Raw genomic sequence first — 12,755 nt, forward strand, 5'->3', positions numbered from 1 at the left:
CATTCTTCTAAAAATAACCCGTCTGTTGCTGCTGTTTCGATGAGAATGAGCGAGCGCTCTCTGTTCATTTAAGAAAAAATGCTGTGACTGCAAAGGCAACAGCACATCATTTACCTCATTATCATTCCCATCAAACTATTCAATGACCCTATCTGCTGAATCAGCATTGCTTTGTCTAGCTACATTTTTTTTGCAACCTTTGTTCTTTAATTTGTCTTTAACTATTCTGCAATGCACTCAAACGTTTTATGCTGCATTCCTGGAGAAAAGGGATTGAAGTGATAACACATTTGGCTGTCTAAGATCAGTCATATGTCAGAAAACAGCTTGTGAGCAACACATTGCATGAGAAGAGGCTGTATAACATTATTCGCGGCTTAGTAATTTGTTTTGTCGGGAAGTAATCTTAGAAAACCTATTTGGTCTACAATTCAAGAAAGTAGTTTTCCTCCCTAAATTAAAGTTAACAGCAATACATTGAAAAATCTGTCAAACAATGAGAACTAATATGGCACTTTTTGCAGGAGCTCTATAATTTGCTTTTGTGTTGTTGTGCGCAGCCTGACACAAATGCCAAAGCTTTGACATCTAGTGCTTAGCTTGGCCACTAGATGTCCTTAACCAGCTTCAACTAGTAAGAAACCAACAATCTGAAGTCCTCATGTTTAATTGATATGACCTGGATAAATATCTCTGAGGTAGATCACTCGCCAACTTACAAGCAGCGACACAATGCATAACAACCAGAGCAAAACAAACAGACTGCAAGGCACTGATCTGATGTTCAGGTCGACATGAGACCTAAAAGCACACCACGTTCTTATCCTACTCATAAAGATTAGTACACTGTTTGTAGCTTGTGGGTTTAAATGGAGAGACAATCTAGTGATAAATCCCTCCATAAAAATTCATTATCTATGTACACACATCGTCTAATAATCTATTTTTAAAATTAATCACTTCTGCACTGATGCTGTTGCAATGAGACTGCATGCCCAGAGGAAATGAGCACCATAATAACATCAACTGAGCCTCATCTTAATGGGCCGCATCAAAGCCAACACAACAGCATTGTCTTAGGCATAACACAAGTATTTGTGCCACTTGGGCATAAGCAATTTGCATGAAAATAAAGCAGTTAAGTCTTTTGTTTAACAGCTATGCACTGACCAACACAGACTATAACCAAGCAGATATGTTTTCATTATAAGTTGCGCTGATTAATCCATGTGGCAGTCATCAACTCTGGAAATGTAGTTTACGCTTGATAATAAAGTCATTGAAAACGTAAGAATAACTTAGAATGAAAGAGAAATAAGTCACACTGACAGAGCAGATTTTGTTGCCTAAGTTTGTCTTTCGCTTAAAATAAACCTCATGTATTTGACTTCACAACATCAATAAAGCAGCTTCAGGCTTCATGTCCTGATGACAATATAGATCTTGCTTCTTTGATTTCCAACTTTGGTGGAGACTTGCTGATGCTGACAAATATTGACAGAATTGTACTTGGCTTCACAACACCATGTTTGATTTTAAAGTAAGGTCGACTCTTCTTTCAAGGGAAAAAGCCTGGTAACTAAAAGACAAATTTGTTCATATTTGTTAGAGATCTGAAGACTCAAAGGTGATTTAAGTAATGTTGACTGAGGTCTTTTTGGTATTGCTGAGTGTACTGCCAAACCAGGTCACAGCCAGGGGAAAAAAAAAAGCAAGTTGGCTCTTTTCCTCCCCTCAGTTGGGAGTCAGGGAAAGCTGTGATTTCTACTTTATCACACACAGTAAGATAGGTGTGGCTTGGACAGAGAGGCTGTTCACCCATCCATGGACAAGGACAAATGTATTGACTCCTCTGAAAAAGATGGGCCTAACGCTCTAAAATAAATTATTTGTTATGGCAGTAGCATAGTATCACACTAAAACAAAATCCAACTATTTATTTAAGGAAAAGGTATCCAGAGATGAGAAAATAGTTTTTCGATGAAATCACCATTGGCATTTTATGAAATCTTCCCTAAGGTACAAATATTACACAGTGCAAGATGAGTGCATCCTGCACTGTAAGTTATTCTTACAAATTGAGTTTGCCCGTGATCCGCATGGTGAAGCTGCTGTCATATTTTTTATCTTGCTTGCTATGCATGTTGGCATACCTCAAAACAAGTCTTAAATGCATTAAACATGTGGAAATAAAATTAAGTGGAGCGTTAAGTCCTGTCATGTCAACTTGCTTGTACTCAATATTGTTGTGTTCCACTGCATCAGGTAAGAGAAATTACATTTGTCTTGTTGTCACAATCTTCTTTTGTTTCCTTGGAAGACTTTATGAGCTGGAGATGAAAGCTCATAGTCTATTAGCATCCCCAAGTGGTCAAATAAATATTAGTTTGCCTAGTTAAAAAGTAGATCAGAATTGCACTTTGAGTTGCTCTGAGCATTCGGCATGTCACGGTGAGTGAATCTGCACCAGTACAGAGAATAACTGTGCGTAGCACAGTATAAGATTGTGCTATGCTTTTTGACAGTTTCACAGTAGTGGTTTATACCAGTTCAAGATTTGGATGCACATGCCAAGCATTTTGCAACATGTCTAAAATAATCCTCATAACTTGACTTAGTTGGTAAGTAAGGAAGTGGAAAGTAGATAAAGTTTATTTATGAAGCATCTTTTACTGAAACAGAAGTGCTGTACACAAAGTGTCACAAAGTGCTGCACAACAACATAAATCAAATGTGAAACAAATATAAACATACACAATTAAAAATAATGAATACAAAAGTTTTCCATTGTTTTTTAAAAGCACTGATAGAGTTTGCAAAACAAAGTTTCAAGGTCAAACTGTTCCACAGCTTAGGAACTACAGACTGAAAGGCCCAGCCTCACTTTGGTTTTTAATCTAATTGGAGGAAAAACCAGGATATCCAAGGCTTGGCACAAAAAGAAACAACTAGCTCTGTTTGTGGTTAAAAAAAACAACATATATTATTATGAGCCTGGCCAGTTAGGGCCCTGTAGGTGAATCCAGGTGTTTTAATCTTCTGGGACCCAGTGTAGATAGTAAAATCTGAAGTGAAGTGAGTGTATTTACTAAACTTAGAGAGAATTCTGGTTGCTGTGTTCTGAATGGATTGCAGATAAAACTGATGATCTGAGTAGAAGTGTGATAACAGAAATGCTTAATAAATGTTCCCGAGATCCACTCCAGAGACCATATGTTAGAAATATTTCTTAAATAAAAGAAGCAGGGAGGAGAAACTGATCAGATACAAGTCAAAACCAAGAAGGGAATCAACTCTAATTTCTTACATTAGCCTTAGCTGCTGCATGAAAAAAGATAATGTCTGACAGATTTAAGAATGTAGATGACTAGTGTTCAAACCAAAAAAAAAAAAAATGTTGAAGAGCAAGTCAGTGATCTGAGGGTGGATAGTCTATCCAACTACTATGGTATATATATAATAGGAGATGTAAGATGCATTTATTTCAAGACATTCAGCACATCTTTGCCCTTTAGTGTTGCCTATAAATCAAGTTAGCACTTGAATTTAAAAGTTTAATATTATTCAATTAGCCACACAGACAGAGCTAATAAAAATGCACATTTTAGAACTTCTAATTGAAGTTATGAGACACAGACTTGGCAATTAAAGATGCATGACAGGCAGTAGAAGGGCAAGCATGTTTTTTTTTTATGTAATCAGTTGGTGCAGGTGTAGAAACAGGAGTTACCTCAAAGTGACGCTTTCGCCTTCCAACACTGTAATATTGTCCGGCAGGTGGCCGAATTCTGCTCCGAGCACATTGGACCCTGCCAAGAGAAATGAGAGAAGAGTGCAATGAGCATCCAATAATGACACCAGACGCTCCGCGGCTGCTCATCAATCTCAGCTCAGGTGCTTCAAGATTCAATACCTCAACAAGTAATCTGCAGTACCGATGTGTCCTGCATCCTGCTCACTTACTTCTGAAGGAAAAGTAATAACTACACAAAACAAAAAGAGAGCCGTAACGTCTGCACTGACCCCCGTACTTGAATAATAATTCGGTTTTACCCAGCATTCTGGTGGGATGTGCGTTCATTGAACAGCACTGATAATGAGCCAAGGGAAGAGGATTCACGCGGAGCTGCCGGAGCGTGAAATGAAGGGACAGCAACGGTAACAGAAGGGATGCTCATCCTGCCTACCAATACACACACGGAGCCGGAGCACACGCACGGGAAAGCACAAACATATACTGTATCAACCAACTCTCACAAGAACAAACACATCCTGGAAGCCATTAGCTGAAGTGGAAAAACAAAGTTGGCATCTCTGAGTGTCTTAGTCAGGCAAAAAAAAGTGAAAGGATTTAAATAGTTGGCATAAATTCTGTGCTAAAATTCATTGGACTGCAAACAATTAGAGACAAAACATTCATAAGATGGGTGTGATGTTGCATGCCAGGTAGCTCCCCCTGTAGGACAGGTGGCACTCTCTATTCTAACTGCTGAAACAAAACAGGACGCTGAATATGCTGTCTTGTGTGCTCAGTCAATCTTTGATAGGAATCTTTTATTCCTTTTTCCCATAAGATGACCTCAATATCTCAATAGGCTTTTGCTGGGACCTAGCCTTGAGGTTTAATAAATGGTGACTTTATGAAATAAAGCTGCCGCGCTGAAGTGTTAAGAAGCACCTCAAGGTTTGTTAAGTAGAAGTCAGCGACACGCTCAGCATGGCAGATGAGAACCTGCTAAAGATGAAAGCCAGAAGTAATGGCAATGCACATCTAAGAAGATGAGAACTCTGGGTTTTAAATTAGACATGGGTTTTTGAGGAATCATTATTTGATTACACAGAATAATGAGAGAGGGTTTCATATTATAATGGGCATCTTGCATCAGTAATCAAAAGGTTCTTAAAAAGCATAATAAGAAGTACTGCAACTGATACTAAAGAACAACTTAGAATTTCAATATAAGTTGAACTTATAATTTCAACTTATAACTTATAAACACAAGCTATTCCTTGACATTGGGACAAACAAAATGACAGTATAATGCCTAGCATGAGTACTGGAGCTTTTTAGAGTTGATGGGGAAGTGGAGCGAATCACAGGGTAATTATGGAAGAATACCCGTTGGAGGGTAAAAAAGACTTGGAACTGGGATAGAAGTAGAGACATACCCAAAATGTCACAACATAGAAGGTATTAATGTAAGGGGCCTAAATACAAATCCAGACCACACACATTTCATCTGGATCAAATCTATCATGTTGCTTCAATTCTACATCTCCGCTAACTAAAATTATATAACAATACACTGCTGTTTTTAGTTGCATTGTGACAAAATGTGAAAAACATTTGAATACTTTTGTAAGGCAGCGTAGATGCTTAAAATAAAAAAAATAAAAAAAATGTTAGGGAATAAACATAAAGGAGCCAGGAGATAAATTTTCTATCACCATAGTAAGATTGTTTACAACAGAGTGAGTGAGAGTGTGTTTTCCAATGTGTCATGCTGTCAACAGATAGAAACAAAGGTTGGGCTTGTGTGCGTGGGAAAACGGCGGTGGAACGGAGGAAACAAAAGCTTGAGGAGATGCTTCATGGTGAGATTTTATGGCTCTTTTGTGTTTTTGTAAATGTAAATTAGGTTTGGCTTGCCTGTATGGATGGAGCATGGTACTGAAGGCTATATGCTTTCATGTGTAATTGTATATTCAAGTGTGGAATGACTTGTGTGCGTCTCATTCCGTGCGATGCCCACGGCAGATGCTGGGACTGATTGTGTATATTCTTGTTTGCGGACATACCAACAGGGAGAAAGAAAACAGGACAAACTAATGACGCCTCGGAAGAAAATTGGCCCTGAAAATCTCTCACTAAAAGCTGTAATCGCATTAATGGGTGCTGCTACTGTTGCCACTGCTGCTGCTGCTGCTGCTGCTATCTAGGCCGGCCAAAGATCTGAGAACTGGCTCCAACCCCGAAAGCCTTGAAGGAGGGGCATGGTACATTAGCAGCTGCGTTTGACATTCAAAAATGCTCACAAGTTTTAGGTTTTCTTTCTTTTAATACTGTGGAATAATCCTGCAATGCTTAACCAGAGCTCATCCTTCCTGCTTTTTAGTCGTCAGCTGTCTTTCAGCTGTTACCTTTAAAGTGCTCCGTACTCCACACACCAGGCTTTATTTGGGTTAATTTAATTCAGTTCCAGAGCTTGGAGACATGTGTGACAACGCTGTCATAAAAAACATCCCGCAGATGCAATTATAGCCACAGACATAAAGAAAAGATGATCCCTGTAATAAAATATAACGCTGGGGCAAACACATTCTACACACACAAACACACATGTGCACTTGTTTTGCTAGAATGAATGATAAATGCAAACTCCAAACAACACTGCGAGGGTTAGAAACCAGCAGGGGGGCTATTCCCATTTCCCTACTCAATTCCCAGCTTCGCAGCTCGATTGGCACCTCAAAATCCAAGTCATGCATCAGCCGGTCTCCTCTCTTCCAGGCGCTGCATAGCATGATAACCAGGTCAACATATCTGCCACGTACTCCTCTTCCTCACACTGAATCACTGGACGAATCACAGACAAGCCCGTGTGAATGCACACAAAGAATGACGCAAGCCGCCACACGGTGAAGGAATCCACGGTGACATCAAAATCAGAAAAGATTCCCTTCATATTTCCTATTGGAAATAAGACACATACACACAAATACTTTTATGTGAAAACCCCCACTCAATGATTCATGCACTCACCTGCAGGACTGTGTAACTCCCTCTGACCTCTGCCACTCTCTCTGAATGCATCAGTGAAACAAGACCTGTATTTCAGCAATGGGAAACCACCTCTGTCCTCCCACAAAGGTGCCCTATGAAAAATGCTGGGATTTCAGTAGCTTTTGTACCTGAGATTTCCTTACAAAGTGTCATGCAGTTCCATTGTGAAGTTTACATGGACTCATCATGGGCATGAAAGTCACACACTAGGTCTTAAATGAACTGTTTGAACCAATTTAGGACACTATAACTACAGAACAAATAACTTTATTGTTAGATTCACCTGTACATCCTCACTAATATGTATCTAAATATTCTTCGATGCATGCCAACTTTGCCACTTACATTTTGTAAGAAAAGGCAAAATTCTGACTTGATATTTGATCCCTTTGCTTGGCAGATTTTGTAAAGTGCATTTATTGTGACAGGTCTGATATTCTGGACCTGACTGAAGTTGGAAGGAATAACTTTGGCGAGATAGGTGAAGAATTGCAGGCACCATGAATGGCTGCCACTGAAGATTCAAGGATCCCTAAAACATGCATGATTGAGTCAAAACTCTGGGTATGTGCTTGATGAGGGAATGACATAATAACATGACATAAAGCTCACAAAAGTCAGTTTTGCATAATGCCCCCCACGCCTTTAATCTGTGGGGTTTAGTTTTTTTTTTTGGGTTGTTGGAACACCAAACTGTCTCCAAATTTCAACTGTCACTAATGATTAAAGAAAAAGTCTAAGAATTGGGCTGTAGTTTTGTGCAACGCATTAATGCAGGAAAATAAAGATAGTAGTGACGATTATGGAGATATGATCAAAGTTATCTGGAGAAAGATTAAACGACTGACTGTTACAGCTGGCAGCCCTTTGAGAGGCTGTCATATAATAATCACAATTAGCTTGGCAGGTGTATGTTGCTGTGATGAAATCATTGAACACTAGAGGGATAAGAATACTGCTGTGTGTTAACGTCGGTAAAACCATTTTGTCCCCTTCATAATAAACATCATACAGCTACAGAGTTCTGCATTTTTATAGATGGTTTTTGTTGTTGGTTCTCAATAGAAGTCAAGGACCAATGATAAAAATACACACAGTGTCAAGGTTAGATTTTTATACAAGCTTTTAACTGGAAAGGGAAATTTTACAGATATGCCTATGAGACAGAATGATCTCAAGGTATTTTATTTAGACGGGAAAAAAAGATAACCTTGAAGTCAGTGGTTTGTAAGGGTGAAAATTTATTAAAGCTGAATATATACATCAGAGTCAGGGTGTGAGAAAAAAATAATATTTGCTAATGCTCTACTTTCCTGTCAGAGTGAATTAATATACAAGAGTTACCGCTTGCGTACTAGAGTGGTTGGTCAGTGCATACAGGCTGGTCAGGGATGCACTTACAGGAAATGAGTCAGACCACTCAGCCCTCTCATCTTTCTGAGAATATCAGTTCTGTATTCTCAAAAAATATTTCAATTTAGCAGAAAAAATAACAACTTTGAAGTATGTTTAAAAGCCCATAAAACGTGGATTTATAGGTCATTTCATGCAAATCTGTGGACCAAAATGACAAGAAACACTATTTAATGTAATTCAGGTAAGCTGAGAAAGTAACCAGCTATTAAACTAGTGCAGAACAGATGTGTGTGTGCGCCCATGGTTGTCTGTCCTGTGTGTCTCTGTGTTGAGAGGCGTACCCCACCTCTCGCCCAATGACTGCTGAAGATAATCACCAAACCCTCACAAGCAGGTATACACAAAGGATGGATGGATGATATCATGCCTTAGATAGAAAACATAAGTTGCCTGATAAATTGAGTTTGACTAGAATCCAATTGAAATGCAAGTAATAATTAGATAAAATTGATTTTATATTTCTCTGTATGAACCAGACATTTGCGTCTTGTACTTGAGACTTTGCTATGCATTGGTGCTATGTACATAAACTGAGCTAAATTGAATTGAATATTCATTAGCCAGTTTGAGATTGTTTTCATTTATGTGGTATACAGTTGCAACAGAAAATACAACGAAAAGACAACTACTGAGATAGCAGCTGAAGATGTACTAAATAATATTACATGATTTTTGGTTTTTTTGCCCCAGAGTTGTTTATAGGTTTTCTAAATGAATAAGAAATATGAACTAACTAGGCAGTATAAAACAATAGGTAATCATAATTTGACTGAATGACAGTATGTCTGGAAACCAACCTTTGCTAATAAAGTTGGCTGCAAATTACAAGGAATATCAAGAAGTGAAGCACTAATGAAGCCAGATAGCAGCCACCAGTTTCATACTGCAAAAGCAAAAACATCTCTGTCACCTTCAGCAGTCTTTTTGGGTTTTTTTTAGCCTTAGATCACTGTCTTAAATTCTCATTTTTCCTGCTCTTTCCTGGGTTTGGCAACAGGCTGAACTGCACCCACTAGGATGATTCAGGAGTCTTGGCCACCAAAAGGGACTATGCTTGCCAACAAGGAAGCTTAAACCATCATTCTAAATGGGGAAACACAAACTGAAAAAACTGTTTTCTTTGCTATTTTATTACTCTTGAAACAAAACTGGGAGCAAAACCTGGTGAGTCAACATTTAAAAAAAAAAAAAAATCTGACAACAAATGATAAATACCAATGTAGAACAGAGCTGGAGAATGTTTCTGCCGAACACCGCAGTGGCCTCTCATGTTGTTGCCCACCAACATATTGAATTTCCCCTCTTGCTGCTGTCTACAGCAGATACAGTCTGGTTTGGCGAATGGTATCTCTTGTCCTTGCCACGACCTGCTTTGCACACAAATGGAACCTCCACCAGTGGAGCACACACAGACAGGCACAAATGCTCACATTCAGCCAAACACCTCAGGCTTTTATCTGCACAAAGTTATGAACCTCAAGCCTAAATTTGACATCATTAAAAAAAAATGCAGGCATAGCAGGCAGACAATAACGCAGATTATTGTTCACTGTAAAGCAAGTTTTTTTTTAATGGTTATTCAGCTCTGCTATACACAGCGAAAGCAAAAACATCCTTGGCTCATCTGATGATAATGTTTTATCTGTCACTGGCCTAGATGTTCAACCATTATCCCGTCACTTGCATTTTTATTTTCTTTTTGTCTCCAGAACACTTTTTCTTGTCTGTCAAAGTGTTGCAAGGCTGCTTGTTCCCTCACCACCAGACATCTTTTATATGGTTTGTATTCTCTTGACTTTTACACGAGCCTGTTTGTAATTGCACTTGCTATAGGCAGAAATTTGTGCGATGCGCTCTTTTGAGCTGCACAACTACCTCGAAAACTCCTTGAAAGGCTGCTTTTCTACTGTTTATCTGCATCGCATTGCCCTTGACTATCACATAAACATACGGAGAATGGGACGCTACTTCAGAAGACATGATTGGTGTCATGACGGATAAGACGCAGAGGTTACAATGGAGCCCATAACAATAATCCGTCTGAAAGAGGTTTGCCGTGGTTTTTGAAATTAAAAAGAAGAAGAAGAGCACTGCAGCACAAGGTGGAAGGGAGAGGTGAAGATAGATAACCAGGGTGAGGTGAGGACCTGAAAAGGAAAGTCACTGAGAGGAGGGAAAAGCTGTAATGGAATAGGGAATTATGAGGTAATGGTGACCACAGTCAAAGCAGCAGGGGAATCTAATCCGACATAATAGTGGCATACTGACCTTCCATTTTAGTAGGTACACCTGTTCAAGAGCACGTTAGCTAATCAGCCAATCACATGGCAACAACACAATGTATTTGGACATCAACACATGGTAAAGCTGACTAGTCTGAATATATATTTTTAAAAGCTGCTTTAATAGAATTTTTCTCCAAAAAGGAGAACATATCTTGTGAAGGACTATGACAACATTAAAAGTAGGTCAAATAATCACTCGTTGCAATCAAGGTATGAGGAACATCAACATACATACTGAAACTACGTCAGACAAAATATCACACTTAGCTGCCAGATGAGGACAGGAAACCAATGGTAAAATTTGCAAAAATTAAAAAAAAGTAGCAAAAATATATTTTTGACAGGCGTGATTATTTTGAAGTTCAGGTGGAATTGTTTAAAAGCAACTAACATCCTCCTCTCTGTGTGACAGGTCTCAGTTTTAAAGGGCATCTTTGGGATGGAAAGGGAGATTTGACAAACACCCTGCAACTGTGTGCTGATATGTCAATATGAACCAAAATCTCAGAGTAATTTGTCTTCACTTCAAAGAATTAAAGCAGTGCTGAAAAAGAAGGGGCACAACCAGGTACTCGCAAGGTTTACCAAATAAAAATAGCCTGTGAATATAAATGGCAATGAGAAAAGAAACAATAGAAAGCCATCTAAATGCTGTGGTGAGGATAAAGTGCTGCTGGGAAAGAGAACAAATCACAGAGAGACACACCCGCATAATTAACACCGGCATACTGCAGCCAATTAAATATTTACAGGGGCCCTTCCCTTCGACACCTTGATGATGAACAGAGGCAGCCCAAGGATTATCAGATGCCAGAGCCGCAGGCAGGAGACAAAGGGGTTGGGGATGAGGGATTAAACATTAACAGGCACCGATATCCCTTTCTCTTCCACGTCTGATTCCATTAACTCTGGACAGCCAAAATCCAACCCCATGTCCACCTCTCTTCCTGCCCTCATTTTTTCTAACCACCTTTTCACTTCAGTACTCATTCAACCCCTATGTATAAAACCCCAGACTCCCCTCCTTGGCTGCTTCCACCCTCGGTACCACCTGTCAGGGACAGAGCAACAGGAGAGCAGGAAGAGAGTGATGGGCAAGTGGCGAGAAACCACCTGGATGCCTCGTGCAAACAGCTCAACAAGACGAATATACGGGTCGCTTGCTTTTCACAACTGCTTGTGAGGCAAAATGGATGTCGGCAGGATTCCTCTTGACAGGAAATCTAAAAAAATGTCAAGGAAGTCAGGGTGGATAAATTGTTTTGAATCTGTCTGGTAACGTCATTTTTTCCTCCTACAGTAAATATGCTTCTTTCCTTCAGAGGAATTTAGTGAAATAGCTAAATCAATTGTACTTTGTTACTGTGATTTATTCTGACATAAATGCTCCACTGGGATTGCTCAGATGCATCAAGAAGTGTGGCTTGACACCTCATTGCTCGTCCCTCAAGGTCATTTTGCTTGACACAGAAATAATGCTTAACTCATCTAAATTTTAGACGCATTTTGAATCATGATGTAAACAAATGCAGCACATTACCCGTTCGTGTCTTACCAAAGATGTGACATTGGCTTCTCTTCATAGTACACATGCTGCATCCACAATTCTGCCTCCAGTCACTTCCTCCAACCCAGCATCTTCTCCCCTCCTTCTCTTTCTCCCTCCCTCCTCCCACCTACTAATCCCTCTTCACACATCAATCAATAGAGGACTGCAGAGTGCACAGAGCCATACAGTACTCAATGCAGCAGTTGTACAACTTCAATGGGCAGCCACAGATCTTTACCACTGAATCAAGCGTGGCTAGGGAAGAAAAACCCAAGCGCGCTAAAACCTGGGACGAGCCCTGCTACGCTTTCTTTTACCCCCTATTTTCCCTGAACTGACATCTAAACCCCTTAGCACTCTCGAAATCAATATCGTAGTTAAACTGTTACTTCCTTTTCCCGGTGAGTCCACTCACAGACACGCGTGCCCGCCTGCCTTACACAAGGCCCTGTAGACTCCCTTAAATACACCCTGTGCACTGGTAATTTGACAGATTTGTGGGGTAGTGTTGACACTGCTTTAAAAAAGAAACACACACTGAAAAAGCAACCAAATGGAATACAATCCCAGCTACGCAAGAAGCCCAATAACATCAATAAGACATAAAGAACAACAGGCTAAGTAGCAATTAGGTCACCCAGCCAGGTAAGACAACAGAGGCCTCAATAAACTACTGCCACCGTAGGCATCAGAAGGTATTACAGGTATCTGCACAAAAACC

At 39.6% G+C, this 12,755-nt stretch overlaps 1 protein-coding gene across 2 annotated transcripts in view; it reads right to left on the reverse strand.

The window, feature by feature from the left end:
- iglon5 (IgLON family member 5) overlaps positions 1 to 12,755 on the reverse strand; it is a 147,376-nt gene that overhangs the window by 31,668 nt on the left and 102,953 nt on the right. For both annotated transcript variants that reach the window (XM_081617034.1, XM_081617035.1), the window contains exon 2: positions 3,731 to 3,809. In XM_081617034.1, coding sequence (XP_081473160.1) covers positions 3,731 to 3,809 — 79 coding nt within the window. The remainder of the gene's footprint in view (positions 1 to 3,730; positions 3,810 to 12,755) is intronic.

Source organism: Poecilia reticulata, chromosome 16 (assembly GCF_904066995.2).
Source record: "Poecilia reticulata chromosome 16, P_reticulata-male-v2, whole genome shotgun sequence".
NCBI classification, from domain to species: Eukaryota; Metazoa; Chordata; class Actinopteri; order Cyprinodontiformes; family Poeciliidae; genus Poecilia; species Poecilia reticulata.